Genomic DNA, 25815 nt, shown 5'->3' with positions numbered 1-25815 from the left:
GCCAAAACCTATGGGTCCCAGTGCCAAGCCTGTAAGTCTCAGTGCATTCCAAACCCTCCCAATGCTGCCAGGGGGAAATGTTGACTCAGAGGCACAGGAGCTGGGAGCCAGGCATCCCTCAGGGTGTGCACCACAGGACCACCATGGCCGGTCACCCGTGGATGCTGCCGTCCCCGTGCCGCGCCGTGCCGCGCTGCCTCCCGAGCTCCCCTCCCATCCTCTCCCCTTCCTGTGCGCGGACACCCTTGGAATGGCTTTTGGCTGCTTTCTCTGAGACAGGAAGGTGTCCCCGAGTCTCAGGAAGGAAAAACACTCAGTGCTGAACCCACAAAGACCGTCTCCGAGGGGCCGGGGCTGGAGACGCTCCAGGCCTGACATCACCTGGGAACTGGAACCAGAACCGCAGCTGCACTCCGCGCCTGGTATTTTTTTCTCTAACTTGTGTTTTTAAACGTTCTTTTTATAGACCTTTTTTTTTTTTTTTTTCCCTTCTCCATTCCCCTCCCAAATATTTCAGTCTCTCCGCAGTTTAACCTTGCTGGGCCAGCAGGGTAGGAATGCAGTGGGGCTGCACCCACAGCTCAGCGGGGCTCAGACAGGACAGAGCTGCTGCAGCCCATGGGGTCTCAGCTTGGGGCTCACACCGGGGCCATTGCAGAGCCCACAGTGGGCGAGCGGTGCTTGCATAGAGAAGCAGGACTGAGTCACCTCTGATGCCCACGTGTGTGTGGCCATGCAAGCAGAGTTGGGTTCAGGCCCAGCACCCAGCGTCCAGCTTTCCTCATCCCTGCAATTTGGCAGCACCCGTGGGTGCTCCCTGGGCTCTGCCCAGGTGAAGCTCCTGTGTCTTAAGTGGCATTTGCCCACGGTAAATGTCCCTGTTGCAGTTACTGCAGCCACTGCCCATGTGTGATGTACCAACCTCAGCCCAAGACTCAGCACCCATGGGACAGGAAGGCGAATGGGAAGTGGCCCCAAGCTGTTGGTGGGTACAGAACAGCAGGGAAGGAGCAGGAACAGATGGGCACAATATAAACTGGGATGGGGTGGGATGGGATGAGATTAGATGAGATGCACACACCACAGTGCCCTACACTGGGTGCTGGGCAGCCTCTGCCTCTCTGCAGACCCCAGCACCCTACCAGCTCCCTGGGGAAGGAAGGAGCCAAAGGTGTTGCTCCAACACCCTGGGCCTCCTGCAGCCAATCCCCTTGCCCTCATGCAGCAGCCCCTGTGGAACCACTAGTCCAATGACCCTCCATGCACCGTGAGCTCCCTGGGGTGCAGGTCCCCCCAGCAGGGACAGGGTGTGAAGCTGTGTGCGGGGTGAACGCCAGGTTAATCTCCCGCTGAAGCTTCCCTCTGCAAACAATAAGACAATGCCCGGCCGGGGGCCGCCTGCGTAACCAGCAGCATGGAGGGGAAGTTGTAATATTTGGATTTAGCACTCAGTAAATTAAGGGAGAAAAAGGAAAAAGCGCTGGGGGTAATCAGTGTGGGGCTGGCCCTGTGCCCTGCCCTACAGTCCCAGAGGGTTCAGCTTGGCATAGGGATGGTGGCAGTGGGCAAGTGGAGGGGTTCCAGAGCTGGGCAAGCCCCCACTGTCACACAGGGTCTGAGGGTCAGGGCTCAGCGGGGCTGTAGGCAGCGCTCACAGCAAGCACAGCATCTCCCGTGACACCAGAAAAGGGATCTGGGCCAGCAGTTTATTTTAATCCAGACCTGCTCGAGCTCATGGGAAATAAAACACTGCTTCTGCAGCTGGCGTGGTTGGGCAGGGGAGGTCCCCTGGGGCATGGCCACCTCCAGCTGATAGGGAGTGAGATAGCAGGGGGCAAAGGAGGACAAGCAGAAGGGAGTGGGGTCCCCCCCTGGTGTGAGGGACCCCTCCAAGCAGTGTGGCATCTTGGCTCCAGGGTGAAGGGCCAGGAGCTCCTGGCAGTACCACGAAGCACACTCTGTCCTAACCAACAGTGACAGCTCTGTAGGGCTTGGTTAGCTCGGCCAAAACATAGTGGGATCTGGGCCGGCTTCTGTTCCCCCTCAGTCCCCAACAGGACAGACTCCTGCCTGCAGCGATCACGTTGCAATGGACATGTGGGGTACCCTGCAGTAATGGTCTGGGGGTGTGAGGCTGGACCTCACACCAGGTCCAGCACCTTGCTGCAGGATCCCAGCTAGAGACCTAGGAGGGCTCTGATCCCACATGCAGCAGGGTCACCTGGGCATCCAGGATGAACACGGAGCAGGGACAGGTGGGGGAGAGGTGATGGGCAGGCAGCAGCACGTAGGGAGGCCTTCGGCACGGAGCCGCGTGCCTGGAGCCCATTTCCCCCAACAGGAGCCGTTATCAGTGGCAAATACTCAGAGCGGTCCCAGGGGGGACCTCCAGCCCTTCCCCTCCACCTACCCCATCTCTGTCCTGCTCCAGCCCACGTCAATGCCGCCGTGAAGGTGTCGGAACAATCGCCTGACAAAGAGCTATTTTTAGGGGCCGGGGCTCGGAGCGAGGATACAGCCTGGCTGCTGACAATGGGGGGAAGGGGGCCGGGCTTCCCCAGTGACCACTCGGCAGCAGAAGGACCTGTAAGATTTCCTCGATGACCCAGGCCCGTACAATACAAGGAAAGCACAAGAGGGAGATACCACCGCCAAGACGAGCTGCTCCTTTACCTAATGGGAGTGACCTGGGCTGGGGGGCTGTGGGATTTGGGCAAGCAGCCGCCAGCAGCTCCTCCCGCCACTGAGACTCCCACGCAGGGAGAGCAGAGTGCAGCTCCAGGCCACGGGGGTGCAGGCACGTGGGCTGCAGGCAGCACAGAGCTCCCCAGGGCCGGGGGGCTGCGGGCACGGCTCACTCAGAGCCGCTCTCAGCTGTGGGGTGGCTCACAGGGGGCTGCAGTGCTTGGCCCCCATGGCAGGGGTCAGCATGAAGCCACGTGTCTCCAATGGGGTGATGTGAGCTGGGGTGCGTTGCTGCCCCGGGTGCGTGGAGGTGTGGGGTGCTTGCAGAGCGGGCAGTACATGGGATGGATCTCAATGCGTTTCCTCCTCCCGCTCTCAGCCTGCACCGGGGCTGCAGGATGGCAGCGTATGGCCAAAGCTGCTCAGAGCTGAGCGACGTGCAGCCAAAGCCGCGGTGTGCGCTGGAAGGGCTCGGGGCTCCCACACAGCACCGGGCCGCCATAGGGCCGCGCTCACCACACGGGCTCCGTGCGCAAGGAGGGCTCGGTGTGCAAGGAGGGCTCCGTGTGCAAGGAGGGCTCCGTGTGCAAGGAGGGCCCCGTGGCAGCACGCAGACCCCGTCCGGCTCCCGGTTCTCGCTAGGCCGCGCTGGGCCGCAGTTGCCACCTGGCGGCGGGCCCCGAGCACAGCCCCGCGGAAGGACCGCCCGCCTCCAGGCCGCCCCCCACCGAGGCCGCTCGGGGATGACAGCCGGGCCCCGCCGCACCTCGCGGGACGGCCGGGGATCAGAGCGAGGATCCCCCGGCCCTGCCCGCGCCTCCCGGCCGCCCCGCCGCGGGCCTCACCCCTCCCGGTCTCCCTATCTCCGTTACGAACTACAGCCCCCAGAACCCTTAGCGGCGCCCCGCCTGGCTTCGCGCACGCGCAGAAATCTCCCCGCCTCCCCTCCTTTCCGCGGCACGTCGCGCGCCAGCGGGTGGTGGGGTTTCCGCTTCCGGCGCGCCTCGCTCTGGTCCCTGCGGCTGGCGGCCGAGCCTTGTGCCTCCGCCATATTGTCTGTGTGCGGCCGGCGGGCGGGCGGTGAGCGGGCGGCCGCAGCAGGTACCGGCGGGCCCCGGCAGCTCCGGCGCCTCTCCCCGGGCTCTGCGACGGGCAGAGAGGATGGGACGGCGGGGGATAGGCCGCCGCCGTGGCTCCTCGCGCTCCCCGCCCCGCTCCGGGCGCAGTGTGGGCCGAGGGGCTGGGATCGCCCCTGAGGAGAGCTGGGCCGCGGGGTGGGGGGGGGGGCGGCTCGGCTGGGCGCCGCTTCGGGGAGCGAGGGCGGGGGGGGAGCGGGTACGGCCCGGCGAAGCGGGAGGGGCAAGGGAGGGCCGGCCCTGCCGCCCGGGGAGGTTCCGTGCCTCCGGGGAACGCGGGGCCCGGGGCGGTGTGGGGCTGCCCGGTTGTGGCCGGCCCGTGGTCCTTGCTTCCCCCTCCCCCTCCCCCCCCCCTTCGCCGCCGCCTCCCGCGCGGAGTGGGCAGGGCTCTGTGGGAGACCAGCCCTCCCATCCCCCTCCACCCCCCCCCGACCCCCCCCCCCGGCCTTGGCGGTTTAGGTGGTCGTTACCTAAAATGCTCCGTTTTTAATTCTTTTGCCTGGCTAAAGTGAGTGGGAGGATGCGAGGGGCCAAGGACGGCTGCCCGTCTGCTCCTCCCAGCACAGGAGCTCGGCTCTGGGCAGCCCTGGCCGCAGAGCGGGGCCTCCTCCTGGAGCAGCAGCGGTCAGTCTTGCCCTTGCTGTAATTTAGTTCAGTTCGCCTTGGGGCAACAGGCTGCGTTGTTGTTGGTAAAATATGCTTTGTAAATGAAAGGGCAGATAAGATTATGAAATCTTATGCGTGCTATTTATTAGATTATTCTTTCTTACTAAGGGCTTTGGGTGCAACCAATAAAGTTTGGATGATAAACACTCAGTCACTGATATGTTTTCTCCTGGCAGCAGTGGTTGATATAAGCTGAGGCTCATAAAGGGTATTCACGTCCCTTTTGCAGGCTGTGTTTATGGGACCTGAGTCTGTGTTGCAGGGCAGGCTTTTGCATTGTGCTGGTATCTTGAACCAGAGGAGGCTGTGCTGGCGTAGTTGTGCACTGGGAAGTTGGTTGTGTGGTCTTAGGAAGCTGGCATCTGCTGAAGGTCGCTGGTGCCGTGTTTTTGTAGAGGCCTTGATGGCTTCTCTGGGTATCTGGAGAAAACAGTAATGCTCCCTTCAGATAATGTTGTAGTTTTTGCTAAGAAGGCTGCCTTATTAAAACATTAATAGTTGCTCAGAATATTTGGTCTTGAAGAGAATCGGTGTTCATGCTGTGTTGCCAGTCAGCTTAGGTGTTGGAGGTGAGTCTAGTGGCTTGGATTTGGCTGCAGCATATGTAGGAACAGTGAACTCACTCATTCTGTATGTTCGTGTTGGAGAAAAGGGCAAAGCTGCTCAGAGTGGGGAGGCTGCGTTTCAGAGGACAATACGCAGGAGCTGAGGAAAGTGTGAAGCAGAGAGTGCTTGATCAGCTCCTTAATTAGCTCTAGAACTAGGGTAATGGGCTGGTTCTTATAGCACAATGCTGTAAAGTAAAGCACATCAGCAGTGAGATATCCTTTGTGGAGGCACAAACTGTGTCTATACTTAGAGCAAGAAAAAGATGGAATAGGTAGCTGGAAGTCCCCCACATTGGGTGCCTTTTGGCAGAGGAGGGTTTATCATACAGATACTGCTCTAGAGACCCTGGATCACCCTGGATCTCCAGTGGTAGGCAGTGATCCATACAACCTGTTCTTGGAGAGATTTCTGTGCTCTTTCTCTGTTACCTGATGGTGTTACTTGTGTCATTTATTTGGTATTGGTGAAACCTCGCTGCCTTCTGGTCCCAGTGTGGGCAGCAACAGAGTTCAGTGTCCTGCAGGTGGCATGGCTGAACCTGCTTTGTTGGGTACCCCCCTGTGAGGAGTTGAAATGGGGTTGGGGTCTGCACCATTGAGTGAGGGAGGCAACATTGTTCTGTCCTTTGCTGTTACCAAGACCTGGAAGGATGTAGAAGCTATTACTGGATAGGCAGGTAATGTACTGTGCTGGGGTTAAGCCATGGTTGAGGAGTGTGGAAGGGTGTGATGAGTGATGCTGAAGAAGAAAGCACATATATAGATGTGGCTGATGCAGAGCAGGTTCTGGATATGGCAGGCTGTATGGATTCATGGCTTGAGGAAAAGTGGGTTCTGTTGGAAATGATGGTTCTTTGGAAGAGGGCTGGTAGAACTCGGCAGCAGGTTCTAGCACATTTGGAGGAGGCTGGATCGAGGAGTGTTTCATGAAACTTAGTGAAGTCTTTTCAGGTGTCAGTTCATGGTATTCATTTGTTGGAGGAAAAGGTGATGCAAAGCGAAAGCAATAAGGCAAGCAAAGGGAGTGGGGATTATTGGGGAAGAATCTGAAAAAAATACAGCTTTGCAAAGGTGCAACAAAATCAGTATAAGAGATTTCAGGTGTTTTTCAATGCTTAAAACAGCTCCTGGTGGGAATAGTGGGAGGTCAGACACCAAAAGATGGTAGTAGAGTGGTGGAGTTGTAGAGGAGAAGCTGTGTTTCTAAAATGGTGAGAGGAATGGGGAGGTAACTTCTCCCAGCTGTATGAAATGTCAGTCTCCTTACCATTCCCACTCAAACGTGTTTTCTGCATTTTCTCCTTACAGAAATAAGGACTATCTTTCCTCATGTCCTCTAATGGCAAGGAAGGCAGGAGAAGCAAATGGGTGACGTTGTGCTGGTGTGATAAATTTCATGTCACATTTTTGAAGGGGCAGGGTTTTATTTCTGGGTTGCCAGAGCTGTCACCTCCATGGCTTATCAGTTTTGAATTGCAGGTGTTGAGGTGTCTGGTTTGTGAACTGAGGTAAGGTTGATGCCATCTTGGGTTTTCTTGTCCTTTGAGGGTCTTAAGAGAATAAACACCCCAGGATTTAAGATCAGATGGGTCTTAATTCCACTGCAGCTGTTACCTACTTTTGATTGGAAGATGTCTTGGATAATTTATCTGAGCTTGGATATCTCCTTCCAGGGGCTTCTAAGAGCTGACTTCCCTGGCTGGAAACTGATTAGAGGAAAGATGTTCTCCTTTGGATCTAGAAAACCCGCTTTGAAAAGGAGACTGCAGCTGTGTGAGCTGGCATTAGTTCTGGTGATGAAAGCAGTGTGTTTTACAGCCTGTTTCTCAGACTCCATCTGAATTTGCCATTGAGGTGCCCAACCTGTCTGTCAATAGGAAAGGATAATCAGAAATGGGATTGTTGATGTTCTTATAGGATCAGCAGTTCAAGGATATCTCTTGTTGGTCTGACCTCAGCAATGGAGGAGCAGTGAAGTGAGCCTGACGCAAGTTGTACCTGCTGCTTTGACCAGCTTGTTCTGGGCAGCTTCATTCCAACAGATCATTTCACTGTGCACTTCTTGCTGCTGTTTATGAGACTGAAGAGCGGGGGAGAGACCTTGGAGTTCGTTGTGAACCCGAGCCAGCTCTAGCCCAGACTTGTATTTGGAAGGTTCTAATTTCAATCATTTTAATTATCCACAGAAATTATTTCTGTTTGAGTGTCCATTGTGACCTTATTGTGATTGATTAATAGATTTTTATGAAATATGACCGTTTTCTGAGGCAGGCCACCCAGCTACTCGATCTAATGGCTGGGTGGGAGAGGTCACAGTACGTGGTGAAGTACCTCCAGAAGTCCTCCTGCATGTCCAGGGTGATATACAGAACCACTCCCATGGGCTCCTTGTCTTGGAGGAGGCGGTTGTGCAGCGAGCACAGCCCTGCACACAGGAGCCATCACTGTGTCTTTATTTTTAGTGTTCTGAAAATGGATCAGCATGGATGCACACAACAAATTAATTTCTAGTGTAGAAAAGTGAGAGCTTCTGCACTGCTCCTTCCAAGTTTTGTTGCAGATTTCTCTAGTTGTTGCTGGTGTGCTGTTAAATTTCAGCCTTACCTTCTGCAGATTCTACAGCACTGATGATATTCTAGAAGGAAGAGGAGGTCTTTTTGCTTAACTTCAACTAAGTTGCAAATTAAAAGCTAGAAGTTCTGGCATTCCAGAATGTATGGGTGCATCTAATAAGACACAACAACTCATCCTTTTCCTAAACCACGACTTAATGCTGCCCAGTGGCCTTACTGGGCCATTGCAAGGGGTGAAGAGCAATGCTGGGAGATGAACAGGCTTGGCCCTACGTGGGCTGCCAGCACCGTGGTTTGGTTATTGTGGCAAAGGTAGATTCAGCACTCATATCCCTGCTGGGTTACACAGGGTGGTGAATGCTGTGCCCATGAGGTGCCGGTTAATCTCCAAAGCACTGGTGCAAAATACAAAGTTTTAATGGCATGCTTCTCAGTCTGTGTGTTGACATCACCTGCCATATCTAGGAGAGCTGCTGTGTCTGGTTGTAGCTGCATAAACTGAGCATGTGTTGTGTTAGAGTAGCCAGTACATGATAGAGAATGATTTCTGGAGTTTAAGAAGTGATTTTGTTTCCCTTTGATTCTCTGAGTGATTGTAGCTAGGTATGTCTCATGCTAACAGCATCGAATTTCTGCAGAACAATGTTGGGACTATTTCAGATGGAGCTGCTTTGAGCGTCCCTTCCCCAGCCCTTTGGATGCCAACTGAGCTGCAAAGATGGCCTGTGGTGCACTGCCTGCTTGATGGGAGCAGCTGATCACAGAGACTTCCCGAAGAAATGGTTGCATGTCATACAAACAGGTTTAACCCTCTGGCTTTGGTAACTTTCCCTGCCTCTAGGACTCACCTGACCAGACTGATGAAAAACAAATCACTTTTACAGACAGCAGGTTCCGTTTAGTTGCCGAGTTCTAGCTAAATCATGCCACATATGAACTGCAGGAGTCAAATCAGCTGAGCCATGGCACTGTCAGTACTCTGCATACTAATTAATGTGGAAAACAACTGTGTCACTTAGTGGCAATTACAAAGGAAGAACTTTCCGGAGGGTGCTGCCAGTTGACCTGATGTCAGCTGGGAAGAGCCTGTGGTGATGCTGAAACATTCCCTTTCTGAGCTTTCAGGAAAAGTCCCTGGTTTTGCCAAGACCTCAGAAGTGGTAACTTTGCTCATTGACTTATAGGAAAATACTGCCCAAAGCTCCAGCAGTAGGAGCTTCAGTTTACAGGAACTCACCTAGAAGAGATAGAATCACTTCACTCTGTGTTGAAGTCCTTGCAAGCAATTGCTTTGAGATGCTCAAAATAAAAACAAAATAAATGCTATATTCTGTGTTACAGCCTGTCACGTGGCCCAGGTAGCACACAGCCTCGGCTGTCCTGATGGTGAAGGAGAACTCCTCTTCTTCAGCCTACCCAAGTGTCAAGAGCTGCTGGCGGCAGAGGATTGTCACCACTTTCTGGTTTGCAGTGTGCACGGGTTTGGCTGTTTGTGGCTACACTTGGAGCTGTTGTTTTTTTGCTGTCTGTTCTGAGTTAGGCATGTGGCCATTTTTATTTGATTGTGTCGTGAATGTGAAGTGGTGGCAATAACAATACCCGCCCTGTTTGAGGGAGTTGGGAGCCATAGCAGGAGGAGCTGCCGCCCTTCATGCTCTGCTGTAAGGGCCCAGAAATCTCACCCGCATTGCTGACTGCTGCAGCTCATTCCGAATGGTGGGTTTGTGTTGGGAAAAGCTTTCCCTTTGCTCTTTGTGCTGTGAACTAGCTCAGCTCTTCAGATATGAGGCCGTGATTTGATGGGATGGGTGGGAAGAGAAGAACTTGTGAGGTTGACTGGCTGTTCTGTATGGAATCCCTCAGGAGGTGCGGTGAGGAACGTTCCAGTCATTGGCAGCCTCCTGCTGCTGGAGAACATCCCAGCTCGTTTGGCCCAGGTATATGTGCAGTTGCCAACGCAGGAGTTTTGCAAAGGATGCTTATCCAACTAGGCTGAGATTCTGGAAACCTGTAGGTGATCTGCGTAAGCTCTGCTAAAGTTCTGTTGCTACGGCTCTGAACAACAGTGAAGGCTAACGGTGATGGAGCTGCTGGAGCGCCCTGGGGCCTATCAGACGTGGGATGCTGCTTGTGCTGTTTGTAAAGCAGGAGAGCTGAGGCGTGCCCAGCACTGTGGAGTCGCAGTGAAACAGTTGCAGTGATTGGTCCTATGACTTCCATTTGATTGAGACCCACATTACAAGGGATTACTTCGTTGTTGGCAGAAGCTGCAAGGAATTCAGGGGAGGGATCAGTAACATGGGTAAAGGAAGAGCCGGTCTCAGTGTTAGAACATCGCTAGCACAGAATTGCTCCAAGATGTTTCTTAGCCTGTCCTTTCTTTTCTCTAATGGCTGGTCATGTCCTACCTTGAATTAAATCACAACTATTCCTATTGTGATTAAAATGATGTTAGGTTTATTATTTCTCCGGAGCCGGACGCAAGCAGCTATTTAAAAGAAATCTGGAAAATAATTTTGTTGGAAACATGTGGTAAGAGCAGGCTGCCCTGTTCCAAAAAAATATCAAGAGAAAAGTTTTTGGTTTCAAACTGAAGCTTTCTTTCAACTCAATTAGGTGTTAAAAATCTGCTGCTCAGTCGATATTGTCCCTTTAGTAGGTAAATGGGTTTCAGGAAAGGATGTGAAATGTCGGTTCTGTTAATCCAGGCTCATTTCTATTTCAGCTATGAAATCAGAGAAATATAGGCTGCAAGGGACTTCTGGAGGTCATCTGTTCCATCCTTGCATTGCTGCAGTTCCAGTATTGTGAAGATACAGACATCAGATTTCTGTCGTGAGATAGAACATATGTTTTTTATCAAGTTGGTTACCATTGTTTCTTCTTAAACTGGGATTTGAGTAATGTTGGCTGTCAGTAGGTTGTATTATAGTGTTGAAGTATATCCTGGTCTTTTCATTTCAGTAGCATCTACCCAGTACTAGATGTTCTCCAAACACTGAGGAAGTGAGTGCTCCTTCCTGGGAGGCTTCACAGGCAAAGGGTAGATAGGCTATGTGAAGGAGATTATAACCAATTTTATCTAATAATTGGAATGTTTCCTCCCACTAACAAAGCACATTCTATACTTAGCATTTCAGAAGTTGGGTTTAAGCCATTTTCTCTGAAAGGTAATGTCTCTCTGGTAACCAGGAATAAAGGAGCAGTATAACCTCTGTTTCCAGGCTGCTTACAGTAATAGTGTCCTTGACTGGTTGAGGGCTTTTTTTCCCCAGGCTGTTGTCCGTCTTAGCCTGTTGACAGCTTTACTTAGTCGCAATTGCAGCTTATAATGAGCTTACGTGGGGAAAGCAGAAGTGAGAGGAAAGTCTGCAGACCCTTATGGCCATTCTGAGCATCCAGCTTTATACTTAGTGACAGGACGAGGTGGTCTGGCCCGGTCTGTCTGCAATAAGCCAAGTGATAGAAATATTTTCTTGTCTCTTTGGGTTTGGTGTGGGGCAGCTCAGGACTTCTTACCCCTTTGATAGAATGCTCTCTGTTGACTCCACCTGAGTTCATCTGAGTCACATGCACTGACTTGATGATATTGAACAGAGGTGACCGAGTTCTCTCTGATCGGATCTGGGTGACACCAAACCAGCCAGCAGTGTGCTGCTTGCTGGGACAACCAGAGCTGGCTATGCTGCGAGCGGTAGCCTGCAGGCAGACCAGTGTCAAGTGATGCTTCTGTCTGTGGGTGCCTTATTTATACTCCAAGCCTTCTCCACAAAGGTCATCACTTGGGTAGTACTTGGAGTTCCCCAGGACAACAGTCTTCTGGGAAGCTCTTGGCTTCCAGCTCGCTGGGAGTCTCTGTGTGCATTGCGTCATACTGCTGCAGATTTCGAGGTTTCAGGTTCTGGTAGCTGTGTACTTGGGAGGCACTCCATGTTAAAAGCATTGCCTTTAAAAGGAGGAGGGGTAAAAAAAAACAGTACCTTGGTTATTTCTGACTTGAAAAAAGAAAATGTGTTTTACTAGAGGTTAGGTAGGTGTGTTTCTGTTCATCTGTATAATTCCTTACCTGTGTTTTGGTGTCATTGCTCAGAGGGATGCAGTTGGGAGGATGGTAGGCAAAGGAAATGTGTATACTAGTTGTGCACTGGTGCTCTAGGGGAGGATACTACATGAGAAATGAAGTTTTCCACAGGGACAGGGGTTGCCATAGGGATTACAGTAACACTGCCTAGATGCCAGCTTCCCTTCTTAAAAGGGAGGGGAGTTTTTTAGCAGTGATTTACATTGAAGAATTAAAAAGTTAAAAAAAAATAATCAAATTCAAGGTAAACATTGAGAATCTTTTGGCTGTTCTGCTGAACTTCAGGCACAAAAGGTAGCTCAGCAAGCTGCTGTTAGAGAAATCCAAGCTCTGAATAAGAGGTCTCTCTTAATTAGTAGAGCTGGCAGTGACGTTCCTTTATGGTGGCAGCACAGCTGACTTTGACTCTCAGGCACTCCTATGGAGTACTTATCAGCAGTGTGGAGTTTGATCCTGTTCTCACTGTTCTTCTGCATGCAGGATAAGCAGAGCCCTGTGGTGCTGGGTGAGCTGATTGCTGGCTTACTAATACCGACAGACCATAGTTAAGGGCAGGCCTGTGTGCAAAAACCAACTGCTGGACCTGTTTAGGTTTACCACCATGTAACATCTGCCCAAGGGGATTGCTGCAGGCGGTGGAGCAGCACAGCTGGGGCAGAATAGCTGCTCTGTGTCCTTGCACTGCCAAGGCAGAGAGCTGAACAGCCAGTGCCAGGCAGGAACTGTAGGCTTTGTGTTCCTGCTGTATTGCCAACAGACTCGTGCTTCTGTTTCTTAGCTACGCGCTTCAGCTTTAGCAGAGACATAACAGGTTTTTTTCAGAGGTGTGTTTTGTTTTCATGAGTCCTTGAATGCTTTTGCTTTGCTTGCCCTATTGCCCCAAATGTTTCAGTGTCATATGGAGGCAGTAAAGTTAGCTCCAGCTCACAGTCAGCCAGCTGGTGGCACTTTGCACCAGGTTCCTGTCTGCTAGCAGAGGACTGATGACAGCAGAGCTTCTGTTTAGGTGCAGCAGGTACTACTTTGCACTCATTGCACTCTGGTATAGGAACTGCCACAACACCATGGGTTTGGTTCTGTGGATGGAGGACTTGGTCTGTTTTTGGTGCAGGTTCTTTGCTGCTTCTGAAGGGAATGTATTTGCCTGAATTCTGTTTGGATTCTGACCGCAGTAATAGAGTCTAACCTCTTTAATAAGCTCAGGACACTCATCTAGCTGTAATTGCTACTTGTACTGTGCATTTTCTGCCTTAGAACTGAGTGACAGTTATTTATCCCTCTTTGTCCCCTCTGTTGAAGAATTTGGATTCACTGCAAGATTATCCCTCCACAGGGATGCTGAATGCAAAATATATCCGTATTCCTTAGTTTGAGTAGGGGGAGTGAGAAGCTTGCAGGTGAGGTAAGTTTGTGTATATAAGTAATTTTGTTTGATGTAAAACCAAATGATCTGCACAGATTCTCTCCTTTCCACTTAAAAAGCAGTCGATGGTAATACCTACCTTCATAATTAGGCACTCTGTGTGTCATTCTTAGAAGCTACAGTTGATTTCCTGAGAAAACCTTCTCTGAGCAGTCTTACAACAGAGCTTGTGCTAGGCTTACAGCTGCATGACAAGGGGGATATCTACAGTGAAAACTGATCTATCTTTAGATAACAAGATTGGTTTCTTAATATTTTTTTTCTTTGCCTGCTGCAAAAGTGATCTTGCTGGCTGGTGTGGAACAGTCATGTTCTGTGATGATATGGATTGGACTTCAAAATTAGAATTGCTCAGTCATCTCAGACACGAGGTTGCCTGTGTGGAGACTGGAGTTGGACTTGGTCCTTGTAGGACCCTTCCAACTCCAGATACTGATTCTACGTGTAGGTCCCACACAAGCAGTGCTGAGCAGACCAGAAAGCAAGTGGAAAACCTGCTGGAGGCACGAGGAGATAGAGACAAAAACACAGCGATGAAACGTGGAAATTACATTAACTGCACAGTGCTGAGAGCATTGGAGTGAACTTGTGTGTTCTGCTGATGAAGGTTCGGAATACACATCGACTTTCTGAGCAGCTGAGTCACGCCACAGAAATGGTTTGAGGTCTGAGATGATTGCTGTCTAATCTATTGAAGCCTGTGTTTTGGTAGAGGAACAAACATTTTGCCCAGGAATAGGTAGGCTTTTTTTTTTCAGTTATACTTCATGCTGTTACCTGGATGTGACTGTCCCCTTGCTGCCAGAAGTCAGTCACACCTCTTGCAGACTTCAGAACAGTGCTGTGTCCCTTCTCAGCTTGGGGGTTGGATGGCTGCTCCCCTGCCTACCTGGAGCTGCCTGCGACAGCATTGGTGTGTCACCAGGTCAAAAAATAACCCACGTTACCACGGACTGTGCTATTAGAGAAGGTTTGCTTAGCTCACACCAGGGAGAGATGTTGCAGACATTCCTGTGTCCAAAGCAGGCGGCTGCTGGTGGAGCTGTAGGAAATAGTGCAGGAGGAGGATTTGTGCCCCTGGGCTCCCAGCTGCAGACATCAAAGCTGTGGGCAGGACACTGTCAGCAGAACAGGATTTGACTTCTGGAATTTTCTGCTGGCGTGATGCATCCTGGTAGCCTGAACTAACGGCTCTGAGCAGATTTCTAGGTCTTATTAATTTCTGATTAATGGTGCTATTACTCCCTCCTCCAGTGTAGTAGTTGTATGAAGGGATAGGATCGCATAGCAAATAATTCCCATTCATTTAGGTTATAGCATTACCCACGGAGGGCCATTCTGTGACTGCAGCCGTGCAGTCTCTGCCTTATGCTGCACTCCAAACAATGCTCTTTCAGACTCTGGTACAGCTTCCTTCCTCCAAAGTTATTTTGAAAGCTGACAAAGACATTCTTGTATTTAAATGTTTAAAAGTATGTCAGCTTTCACTCGTGGTGAAAGGTTTGAGGGGTGCAAGGCTCTGCTTTTATTGAGGCAGGACAATACGTCCGGTATAAAATCATAGTACTTAATGCTTGGCAGAACGGGAAGCTTTCCTCTGCCTGCTGCTGGCCTACTTAAAAGAATAAACATTCTGTATGAGTCTTTAAGCATGCTTTATTGCCTTTAGCAGCGTGCTGTTAATAGATAGCCTGGATTTATAAATACCAGGAGGTCCAGAGTCTCAACAATGTGGTTTTTATACAGGAGCAGTCTTTATTGACTTGAAGCTTTTATGCCACCATAACATTTGTGCATTCTAATTCTATTGGGTAATATTGGTAGGATCACCTGTAGATGCTGCTTTTCATCCCACACTTCAGGGTGTTGTAGCCCATGCAGTGAGTGTGTATTGACAGTATTGGAAGCACAGTCTGACTTAGGGCTGGGAGGTGATGTGATGGCTGTCCTGCTGATTGAGGTCCCCTTGGTGTTATCTGCATCCTTTCACCAGGCCTGAGGAAGCAATGTGCTCCATAAACAGGTTTTGCCTGTGCACCGAGGAGCTCATTTGTGCTAAGAAGCACACTTGTCGGCCAAAATTCCTCTGCAGGGGTTTGAGAAACTCCCCTGTATCAGTCACTGAGCGAGAAATCAGTAGTGACTGCTAGGTCTTATGGCAGGCTGGAAGACAGAGCTGTTTTGCATGATAAATGTAGTTCTTAGAGTAGGTTACTTTTGTCTTAAATATGCAGAAATTAGAGCATGTGTTTGATGAGCAGCAGCTTCCTGCACATTTACTTCAACTGGTCAACAGGAGGTTTATTAAAATCCCATTTCAAAGAAGCGGAGATGATAAAACTCATCTGATGAGGTCCACTGAAGACTTGCAGTCCTGAAATTCTGCTTTAAATGAAGATTGTGTTTCTAGAAATTGAAACTTGGGGCTGTGCTTAACTTAGGTTGTACAGGTGACCTTGTCAGTCTGCCTGCTGTTGGCAGCACGGCTTGTCAGTGCTCTGTAAGAGAGGCAGGATGTGCAGCACACAGTGAGTGAAGGGTTCTGGTTCTGCACTGGCATGAACTCGCCTGGGGTGGGGAAGGGTTGCAGTCGGTGGCTGTTGCTTTTGCTGCAGAGCTGAAGGGAGGAGCCTGTCTGCTGATAGAGAGCATGCTATTTTTCTTCCCTTATAGAAAGTTATCTTTTCTGCCATAAGTTAGATACTTGGTGCTGGAAGTTGCAAGGAGTGTATGGGGTGTTAGATTTGCTGTCGGGTGCAAATGGTCCTGTCTTGTGTGACAGAAAGCAGACAAATGGTTTTCAGGTCCTGACAAATGATCCCAGGTCTGTGACTGAACTCCAGCTTCTTCTCAACAGCTTTTAATTATTAACTTAAATATTTTTTACAGTATCTTGAGATTTTAACCTTTGGTTTATTTTCTTTCTCTTTAGTTGGAAGAACCAGAGGCCTGTCTGAGGCCTTTCTCCTCTGTCCTACTTTGGAGATTGGATAGCCTCTGGTTTCAGATCTCTCATCACTTCCACCTGCCAACCTGTCTGATATGTCGGGACCCGTGCCGAGCAGGGCCAGGGTTTACACGGATGTGAACACACACAGACCCCGGGAGTACTGGGACTACGAGTCGCATGTGGTTGAGTGGGGGTAAGTGTCCAGGCTGGGCAGGATCCATGTAGGGCCTGGCAGAGTGGTACAAGGGAACTGCAACACCTGTGCTGCCTTAGGCTTTTCATGCTCTTTGGTAGATGGTTGGTGTATATGGTAAGTTAGGATCTCAGCTTTTCTTTGCAATAGCCTGTTGGGTATCTGAAATGGTCTCTTGTCAAATTTTTAAATCCCTCTCAGCACAAGAACGTTTTTAGTGTCTCCATTAAGGCTTTGGTTTGAATAGCTTTTGATGTATAGTCAGGAGATTTGTTCTTTCAGAAGGGAGAAAGTCTTTTATCTGAAACAGGCTAAATGGCACTGGGAGTTGGGCCGGAAAAATGGTTCTGAATTGGAGGAGTGAAGAGACTCAGCAAACTGAAATAGGTACATGTCTCTTTGTGACCTGTTGCTCTTCTCTCTGCAAGTGACTACAAAAGACATCTATGCTGCTTCTTGAAGGAAGGAGGTGTCTAAATTGAGCTCGTGACTGAACTGTCCAAGAATCAGATGGCAGTGATGCGGCTTCTTGGCTCTGTGCTCCTGCTTTTGTGGGCAGGGCCCAGACAGCCCTGTCCTCAGCTTTGATGCAGTTCCTGGTTTTTGGAATGCATGCTGTACTGAGCAGAAGTGGTGTCTTGTGCCTGGTCTGCTATTAAGTGGGCTAGCACTGAATTTTTGGTCTTGATAGCTTTACTGATGTTTTCCTAGCTACTGCAGAAGAAACAGCTTCTGAGTGGAATTGTGCTTGGACAAAGAGAAGTTCCCTACTTCTCTCAATTAGTAATCATGGCCTTCAGTAGACTGAAGGTGTTTGTTTATTCACCTTGTCTGGAAGAAGGGGGAGGCAATGATTCAGTGTTAAGGAGCACCTTGTAAATTCTGATGGGAATGTCTGAGCTATTGGGAATTCTTTACCTATTTATCTCCACAGAAATCAAGATGACTACCAGCTAGTTCGAAAATTAGGCCGAGGCAAATACAGTGAAGTATTTGAAGCCATCAACATTACAAATAATGAAAAAGTAGTTGTTAAAATTCTCAAGGTGAGCAGGGGTTTGGGGGAAACATGAGATTGGTCCTTAAGTGATCGGGAAGCCAGAAAATGCAGCATTTGGTCTAAAGTGTATTGTGTTCTAAAACTGAAATCCATAACGTCTGGCTTTAGAGTCTCTCTTCAGTGACATAGGCTACCTCTTAATAAGAAACCATATGCTTGGTTATTAAGTTAAATCTCTGCCTGTAAGGAATTAACCTTGCTCTTAAAGAAGTCCTGATGTGCAACACATTTCTGAACATGTTTTTACTTGGGGCTAGAAAAGTTTTCAAGAGCAGACTAGAGAATTCTCACCTCCTTTAACTACCAGAACCCTGTCATGCTTTTATGTGGAATTAAGCCTATAAGCTCACAGGATTGTTGTCCTTTAAAGCCAATCATAAAATTTAGTGGTTGCTAACCTTTTTAATTTCTGCTTTGCATGTTCCATTGCAGATGTAACGTTCTTCCAGGTTGAGTTAAGGTCTCCTGGAGGCTGGTTGTTCCACAGCCTTGACTGGTGAAATACCATTGATTAGTGCAGCCTTTGGATAAGCTGATGGGCTTCTCATAACTGTATGTTTAGCACATGTCAGTTAACAGATTTTTTGACTGTTGGAACATGTTCAGAGATGTGAGTTCTTACTGGAACAACTCATATGTAACAACGAAGTGTAGTTGTTGGAACTTAACTTGGAAAGGTGCTGATGTGTTTTGCTACCTTGCAGTTGGGTACCTTTGTCATCTGTCGTATCTATTTGCCTCTCTTTATGGGCCACTTTGTCTTATGCTTTGGTGTTTTATTCTTCAGCCTGTTAAAAAGAAGAAAATCAAGCGTGAAATCAAGATCTTAGAAAACTTGCGAGGCGGTCCCAATATAATCACTCTTGCAGATATAGTAAAAGATCCTGTGGTGAGTATGGACAGAATGTAAAGAGTACCTTGGGTTTGTGGGTAAAGTTTGTGTTTCACTTCAGCTCTGATCTGACATTTTTGTTTTCCTCTGCTCTTAAATCCCACTTTTGAATCCCTTAATGAGATCAGCTCTTAATCTGATTAACTTCTTTCAGAGGCCTTTCCCCCCACAGGTCACTTCTGCCCCTCACTGTAAGGAAGCAGCAGTGAACTGAGACGTGTTCACTTCTTCTACAGACAGAACTGCAGGGGGCTGCAGGCTCTGAGGGGAATTGCAGCTATGCCTGAAGCAGAGGGGTTTTTAGGAATTTTAGGATCTGAGATGATTTAATGCATTATCGTAATGCAAACAGTTCATCTCAATGAGGCTGAACACTTTTCTCTCTGTTTCAGTCTCGGACCCCTGCTTTGGTTTTTGAACATGTAAACAACACAGACTTTAAGGTACAGTATGAGTTCTGACCTTCTATGTTTTCAGTTTAGAAGCTACTTGTCATGTCCTAGGAAGAAACTAGTACACAGAGGGAAGGCAGGTTATTTAGTCATTTCCTTCCAACATACCAGCTATCTCTGAAGATGAGCACACTTGGGTAGAAGTTCGTATTTAGTTCCTTAGTACCATTTTGCTGCAGATGTTAGAAGGTGAAGATCCAGATTCCTGTTGCATTCTAACCTTAAGAACAAACTCATCTGTTACCTTGTAGACCACCAATGCCTGTGAATGCTTTACTTGAGCTTGGAGCACCTCAACCTGTTTTAGACTCGGTCTGCAGCTGTAGGCATAACAAATCATGCAGTTGGTAGGCCTAGTGCTGAGGGAGTTATTGACAGGACCCAGAGCACAGCTGGATGTAAGCTGTGTGTGTGATTTGTGCAGGAGAGGAACAGGCTGAGTATCTGTGGAGTCGGAGTAACTTGGGAAATGTCCATGGCTTTGGAGAAGCACACTAGCTGAGGACAGAACTGGGTTGCTCTGAAATGCTGCAGTTGTGATATTTTTCTTTGGTGTTGACCACTGATGGGATGTATTTGTTTCCCACAGCAATTATACCAGACATTAACAGATTATGATATTCGATTCTACATGTATGAGATTTTGAAGGTAAGTTGGTGTTTTCTTGTTTTGTTGATTTGTTTCTCAGCTTTGTATTCATCCAGTCCTTTAGGGGTGGTTATCTTGTTGCTAATGGGGGAAGGGAAGGCCTATGAAAGAATTGAAAGACCTCAAATCAGTACAGTGCCAATTATTTAGCCACGTTTTCACAAGTACTTTTAGTCCCTTATTGAGGATAGCAAAGCCCTCATCTGGATACACTGAGAACTCCAGAAATCTGTTTCTTTTGGGATTAAACGCAGGAGGTAAAACCAGACACTTCTTTTGCTGGGACTTCCCTTTGAGAGGGGCCTCTAGATGTCTTTGCTGTGGTCTGTGAGTGTAGTTCTGAACGTGTCTTTGAGCAGTCAAGTCATACTGCCTAGTTAACATTAGTATATGCAAAAATACTTTTGAACGTGACTGAACTTAAAAGGTTTTTACAACTCTAAATCTGCTTCTTTGTCACTTACAGGCTCTAGATTACTGCCATAGCATGGGAATCATGCACAGAGATGTCAAACCTCACAACGTCATGATCGATCATGAGCACAGAAAGGTACTGCAGGGCAGGGAAGGGTCCTACTTTTCTCTTGGCAAAACAGGGATTCGTTTTTTGGTATTCCCATGTAAAGGTATTAGCAGACATCTTTTAGGGGGGTATATAGGGTGGAACTGTGTTTCCATCACATGGAGAATCTTGAAGTCTTGCGAGCCGCTTAAGATTTTATGGGTTACGTGTTGTGCTTGGGTTGGTAAGGAGATATTTGATTTAGAGTGGTTGATGGTCTCGGTGTGTGGAGAATATCTAAACATATCTGATCAATTTCAAATTAACTGAAAAGAGAAAGCTCGTTAAGTGAAGCTTTCAGGTAAACTCGTAGCGTGATTCAGTAAGTGGAGGAGAGCTGGCACATCCCTTGATGTTTTTCATTGTTTTCTACCATTTCTAGCTTAGACTAATAGATTGGGGTTTGGCTGAGTTCTATCACCCTGGCCAGGAGTACAATGTCAGAGTGGCTTCCAGATATTTCAAAGGACCTGAACTCCTTGTAGATTATCAGGTAAGAATTACCAGGATTTATCACTGTCGTGTATGCAGGAAACCTTGACGTTTCCAGGTAGCGAACCAGAACTTCAAGTATTAAGACACTGAAGGTGGTCTGTTCTCAAATACACACAGAAAGCAATGGTTGTAAAGCCACTGAGTTAAAGCAGTGAGTCATGAGGACTCGAAGAGCTGACCTCTCATCATGGATGTTGGAATACAAACATTGATTTTCTTTAATCAAGCTTGGTTGTGCAGTAAGGAACAGAAATGAAGCAAAGTTCTTGTGAGGGTAGCTAACACTGTGTGGACTGCTCATACTGTGAGCCGAACAGTGGTCTGATGATGAAGCTGCATTAACATGTTTGTTCCTGGTGTAATTTGGCCATGTTTGTATTTCTGGAGGGAGGGGGAACCTGTGAGTTTCGGGAGTCCTTTCTGCTGAATTCTGTAGAAATTGAATTGTCCTTCTGGTTTTGTACAGATGTATGATTACAGTCTGGATATGTGGAGCTTGGGTTGCATGTTGGCTAGTATGATATTCCGAAAGGAGCCATTTTTCCATGGCCATGACAACTATGATCAGGTGAGAGCTGGTCATGTACGATCTCTGTTCTCTTCTCACAATGAAGATTTTCTGCTTACACTTCTGTCAAGGGATCCAAAGAAGAATTTAAGCATCTCTTTAATGGCTTCTGTGCTGTTTGAAGCCATGTTCCTTTCCTCTTTTTTTTTTTTTAAACCATGCAAGGTGATGTAATACAGTAAATAGAAAAAGTGTTGTAATACTTTGTATTTTTGAGCTCCTTGGTGTGTATCTGGTAAAAGTTACAACCTTGCTTTTCTTAAGGCTGGTGTGTTCTGGGATACAGATCCACTATTCCTGAGGTTATATTATGTGGAAAGCCCCTTCCCTATCCATTTTCTTAGTGTTAGTTATGTTAGGGCACGCAGCTGTAATTCAAAGTAGCCTGGAGGCAAAGCCCTGACTGAGTGGGAGCACATTTCTGGTGCCCACAATTACATGTGGGGCAGTTGGAGCTGTGAGATCACCCCATGTCTGCTGGCTGAGACTTCATTCAAGCTCTCAGGGCAATATGCTGCACTATCTTTATGCTGACTATGACGTTATTATTCCCTCACAGCAGTGACTTATTTTTCTGTTCCTAGCTGGTGAGGATAGCCAAGGTGCTGGGAACGGAAGATCTGTATGACTACATTGACAAATACAACATTGAACTGGATCCACGTTTCAATGACATCTTGGGCAGGTGAGCCAAGCTGTGGAGTAGTTCAGAAGTTCATGAGCTCTTGGGAGAGTCAGAGCTTGTCGTAAACAAAGACTTTTGCTTTAGGGAGAACTGTTACTTTGAGCTTTTGACTCCCCTTTGCTTGTACTTCCCATACACCTTTATATGCAGATGATTTTGAGGAAAGAGTTTTAAATGTCATCTAGGTTAATAATTGAACTGCCAGAGCATAAAGCGTGAAGGGCCAACACTCCTTCCGGTAATGCAGAAAAAAGAGCACCTATGGTTCTCAAGACTGTCACATAGGAAATGAATTGCTTCTGGTGGCGTTCACATATTATTTTCCTCATAGTTATTTCACATGTGACATGTACTAGAGCTGCAAGGAGACGATGTTCAGAGTGTAACGGAAGAGCAGAACTTGAGGCTTTAGGCCTATACATTCATTCTAACCTTGTGCTGTCATGCGCCATGGCAGCTGTGCCGCCGTGTGGTGGCACGGTGTACTGCTGTGCCGTGCTCCAGTTCTGCTCAGCCCCCTCACTGCTGCAACAAGCAGTGACCTGCCTTCGAGATGGGCATCTGTTGCAGTCTTACCTTTAAAAACAAGAGGAAGTCTGGCTCCTGTGTGCTCTGCCTCGCCTCATTTCAGCGTCTTGTTTTCTGCAGACACTCCCGCAAGCGATGGGAGCGCTTTGTTCATAGCGAGAACCAACATCTGGTGAGTCCTGAAGCTCTGGATTTCTTAGACAAGCTGTTGCGATATGATCACCAGTCACGCCTCACAGCAAGAGAAGCCATGGAACACCCCTACTTCTGTAAGTAGCAGATCTTACGACCGCCTGCTGTTCACGCAGTTCTTCCTCTGCAGTCTTTCCTCTGGGAAATCTCCATCTGAGTAGGTTGTACAGATGGAGATAGGAACTGCAACGTTCAGGAGCCAGTTCTCTGCAAATAGTTGTGCTGGAGCTGAGGCTGCTTGTCTCTGAGGTGGATAAGTAGGCCGTTGCCATCTGCAGCAGCTGAGGAAGCAGCGTTGTGTGTCTGTGTCAGGGCAGTGAATCAGCAGCACTGCATGAAAAAATCTTTGCTGTTTAACCTGTGCTAATTTCAGCAGCTTCCTGGGCATGAGGATTCCTGTGTTTGATAAAACCAGGTAACTCTGGTTTGCTGACAAACAGGCCCTTTGAAATCATTTTGTTGCTAAATATGTGCCATAGCCAGTGGTGTATTGAGGCCTTGTTTTATTTTCATGGAAAAAAATGAAACTGGCATTGGTAAACATGGCAAATTAATGTTTAAATGCTTGCAGCTTTCTCAGAAACCTCCATACTGAGGGTTGTGAGAACAGCTGTACGACAACGCAAATATATTTGCTCAGGTGCTGAGCTGACTTGTATAACCAACAAACAACAGTATTATGCTTGTGGCCAATGTTCAGCTGCAACGTTTTGCAGACATGAGCGTTAGCAAAGCTGAAAGCCATGAAAGAGGGAATTGGGGAACAGCAAGATCAATCTGTGTCTGGATGGAGGTAAAGGTTGCACTGAAGGCATCATGAGGGAAGGCAAGCTTTGGAGTTCCTTTGTCTGCTGCAGAAGGCTTGGGAAAGCAGGAAGGGGATGTCACAGTTCTGATGGCAGTGGGTTTTTTTACCTGCAGCTGAAAGCAGTGAGCAAATTGGAGACATCTTATGGAAGGCAGCAGTTATTGCTCGGACCTTGTTAAGAGTTCCCATCCCACGTGTGGTTGGAGACACTCTTTGTTATCACCAGCGATGACGTTTCTGTTCACTGCATTCATTCACTGGGTTTAGTTTTATGAAATCATCTGACATAGAAAGGAAATAACTCTGCCATAATACCAGCTGTTAGCACTGAGCAATCCTGCTGATCTCCACGTAATCTGGGCGTCTTGTCTTCAACTCCTGGATTTCTTAGTTCCGTTACCTTTGTACCCTCTTGGCTGCTCTCCAGGGGCACTGATGGAAACTTCTGTGTTCCAGTAGGTGATGGTTGATATTATTTCTGACGCAGGCAGCTTGCCAGCACTGGCTGTGCACTGAGGTCACAGGCAGGCAGTGCACTGAGGTCACAGGCAGGCAGTGCGCTTCAGCTGCTGTCTGACAACACGGCGCCTAAGGGTAGTGTGCTCTTCCTAGATCCCATTGTGAAAGACCAGGCTCGGATGGGCTCGTCCAACATGCCGGGTGGCAGCACTCCTGTCAGCAGTGCAAGTATGATGTCAGGTCAGTTCTGCCATTGACTCTCCTTGATGTTGTAAAGTGTTCCTGTGAGTGTCTGTGGGAGGGCGAGTCCTGCAGGTGGGGCATGAGGGCATGTCCTGGAACTGATGATGAAGGCGATGAGACGTGGGTGGGAGAGAGGGACAAGAGGCCCCGCTGCAGCCTGACCTGCTTTTCTGGTCTTGTTGTTTTATGAGGTGCTTTGCAGGTGGAATATCTGGCAGCAGTTGGAAGGACGGCGACACTGCCACATCTGCCCTTTGGTGACACTTCAACGTACATAAACTGAGCTTTTTCTCAGAGGCTGCCGAGAGCAGTTAGAAATCTTTCCTGTCGGCTTATTTTGGTAGCTCTGAAAATGTAACAAAGTGACCTGCGAGGATGATTCGTCCTTTTAAGAAGCAGCAGAGCTGGCCTGGATATCAGTGCACCTGTTTCACTCTAATTCTTGCTTTACCTGTCTCTTGTTTCAGGGATTTCTTCAGTGCCAACACCTTCACCCCTTGGACCTCTCGCAGGCTCACCCGTCATTTCTGCCACCACCACCCTGGGGATGCCCGTTCCAGCTGCTGCAGGCGCTCAGCAGTAGTGATGGGTTCTGTCTCCTGCTGCCTGAGCTGAGTCAGGTGGGGAAGAGGTTTCCCCCTCCGCCTCTCCTCAGGACGCAGCTCGTGCCTGGCAGGGGAAGGGAGGGGATGAACGCTTTGGAGGCACCGTGTCTGAACTGTTGCTTGTGGATTTATAGTAGTTCAGTCATTATATACAAAATTATTATAGGCTGATTTTTTCTTTTTTTACTTGAACTTTTCGTAACTCAGGGGATTCCCTGAAAATACCTACAGATGGAAGATTTCTTGGACAGTTTCCCTCCCCTCCCCACCCCCCCCCACCCCCCCCTACCCCAAAAGAGAAAGTACTCTTCATTTAAGAGCAAAGATGAATCAACAGCATTTCCAAACTATTGCATCCTGCTGGAAATCTCTTCATGTTTCCACCATTATTCCTCCACAAGCATCATCCACCCTGGGGGGATCGTGCTGTTCTCCAGAGGCTACCAAACCAAGTCTTCATGAGGCAGGGGAGGGGGATTCTTTAAGTACCCACTCACTCACTTTAACCCCACCAGCCTGCAGATGGTTCAGTACAATGAGGAGACAATTCCAGTACGGAGAGGTGGTATAAACTTAAAAGAAGTGCAGGTAACATCTAAAACCCCGTTTTGATCATCATCTCTCCTTAGGAGCCAACCAAAATGCCAACTCACCCCCTTTGCATGTAACTTTAGTCTTTAAAGTGACCGATCCAATTGAAGCCCTCACCGCCTCCTGTTCAAGGTGCTGCTTTCCAGCCGTCCTCTGATCAGCACCTTCCTCACGAGGAGGGGAGAGAGAGAGAGAGAGAGAGAGAGAGAGAGGCTTCCTGCCATTGCTTGGCTTGGATCTCCGCGATTAGTTTGTTCTTGGGTCTCTTGGTTTGAAATCGTTGATCTGGGTTTCGAGCTGGTGGCAACTTTAAAAGCTGGATCAACAAAAATCAGAGTGCGCCAAGTCAGATAAGAACATCTTCACCCACCGTCCCCTCCCTCACGTGCCATGTGGTGAGAACACCAGTTACCTCACAGTCTTGTAAATACGCACTGAGAGGAAGGAGCCGAGCAGCCCTAAAGCCAGAAGGTAGATCAGTCATTGTGGACAAATATTATCATTGACAACAAGGAAGAAACAAAGATAAACCCCCTGTTAACAGCCCTGCTACCCCTTGCTGTGTATATATACTTTGTCCTTCATATGTGAAAGATCCAGTGTTGGAATTCTTTGGTGTAAATAAACATTTGGTTTTATTTATCGAGGTTAGATTTAAGTTCCCTGTGTAGGGGGCTCAGGGGCGGTGTTACATATACACTCATACACACA

At 48.5% G+C, this 25815-nt stretch overlaps 1 protein-coding gene across 1 annotated transcript; it reads left to right on the top strand.

Annotated features, from left to right (window-relative positions):
* The first annotated feature begins 3652 nt into the window (after nucleotides 1-3652).
* Nucleotides 3653-25750, top strand: CSNK2A1 (casein kinase 2 alpha 1). Its single transcript, XM_072350277.1, has 13 exons — nucleotides 3653-3786; nucleotides 16105-16315; nucleotides 17250-17361; nucleotides 18163-18264; nucleotides 18660-18710; nucleotides 19309-19368; nucleotides 19835-19918; nucleotides 20313-20423; nucleotides 20892-20993; nucleotides 21578-21678; nucleotides 22327-22475; nucleotides 23819-23905; nucleotides 24376-25750. Exons 2-13 carry the CDS (start codon nucleotides 16215-16217, stop codon nucleotides 24489-24491), a joined length of 1176 nt encoding a protein of 391 aa, XP_072206378.1. The 5' UTR covers nucleotides 3653-3786; nucleotides 16105-16214; the 3' UTR covers nucleotides 24492-25750.
* Nucleotides 25751-25815: the final 65 nt, after the last annotated feature.

Source organism: Excalfactoria chinensis, chromosome 15 (genome assembly GCF_039878825.1).
Source record: "Excalfactoria chinensis isolate bCotChi1 chromosome 15, bCotChi1.hap2, whole genome shotgun sequence".
NCBI lineage: Eukaryota > Metazoa > Chordata > Aves > Galliformes > Phasianidae > Excalfactoria > Excalfactoria chinensis.
Note: the sequence above shows the minus strand (reverse complement) of the source record. Positions and strands in the feature narration are given on the sequence as shown.

Coding starts and splice junctions, on each gene's coding strand:
- CSNK2A1 (XM_072350277.1), top strand. CDS start 16,215: ATGTCGGGACCCGTGCCGAGCAGGGCCAGGGTTTACACGGATGTGAAC. Junction 16,316..17,249: donor TCGCATGTGGTTGAGTGGGG/GTAAGTGTCCAG, acceptor TTATCTCCACAG/AAATCAAGATGACTACCAGC. Junction 19,369..19,834: donor ACATGTATGAGATTTTGAAG/GTAAGTTGGTGT, acceptor TGTCACTTACAG/GCTCTAGATTACTGCCATAG.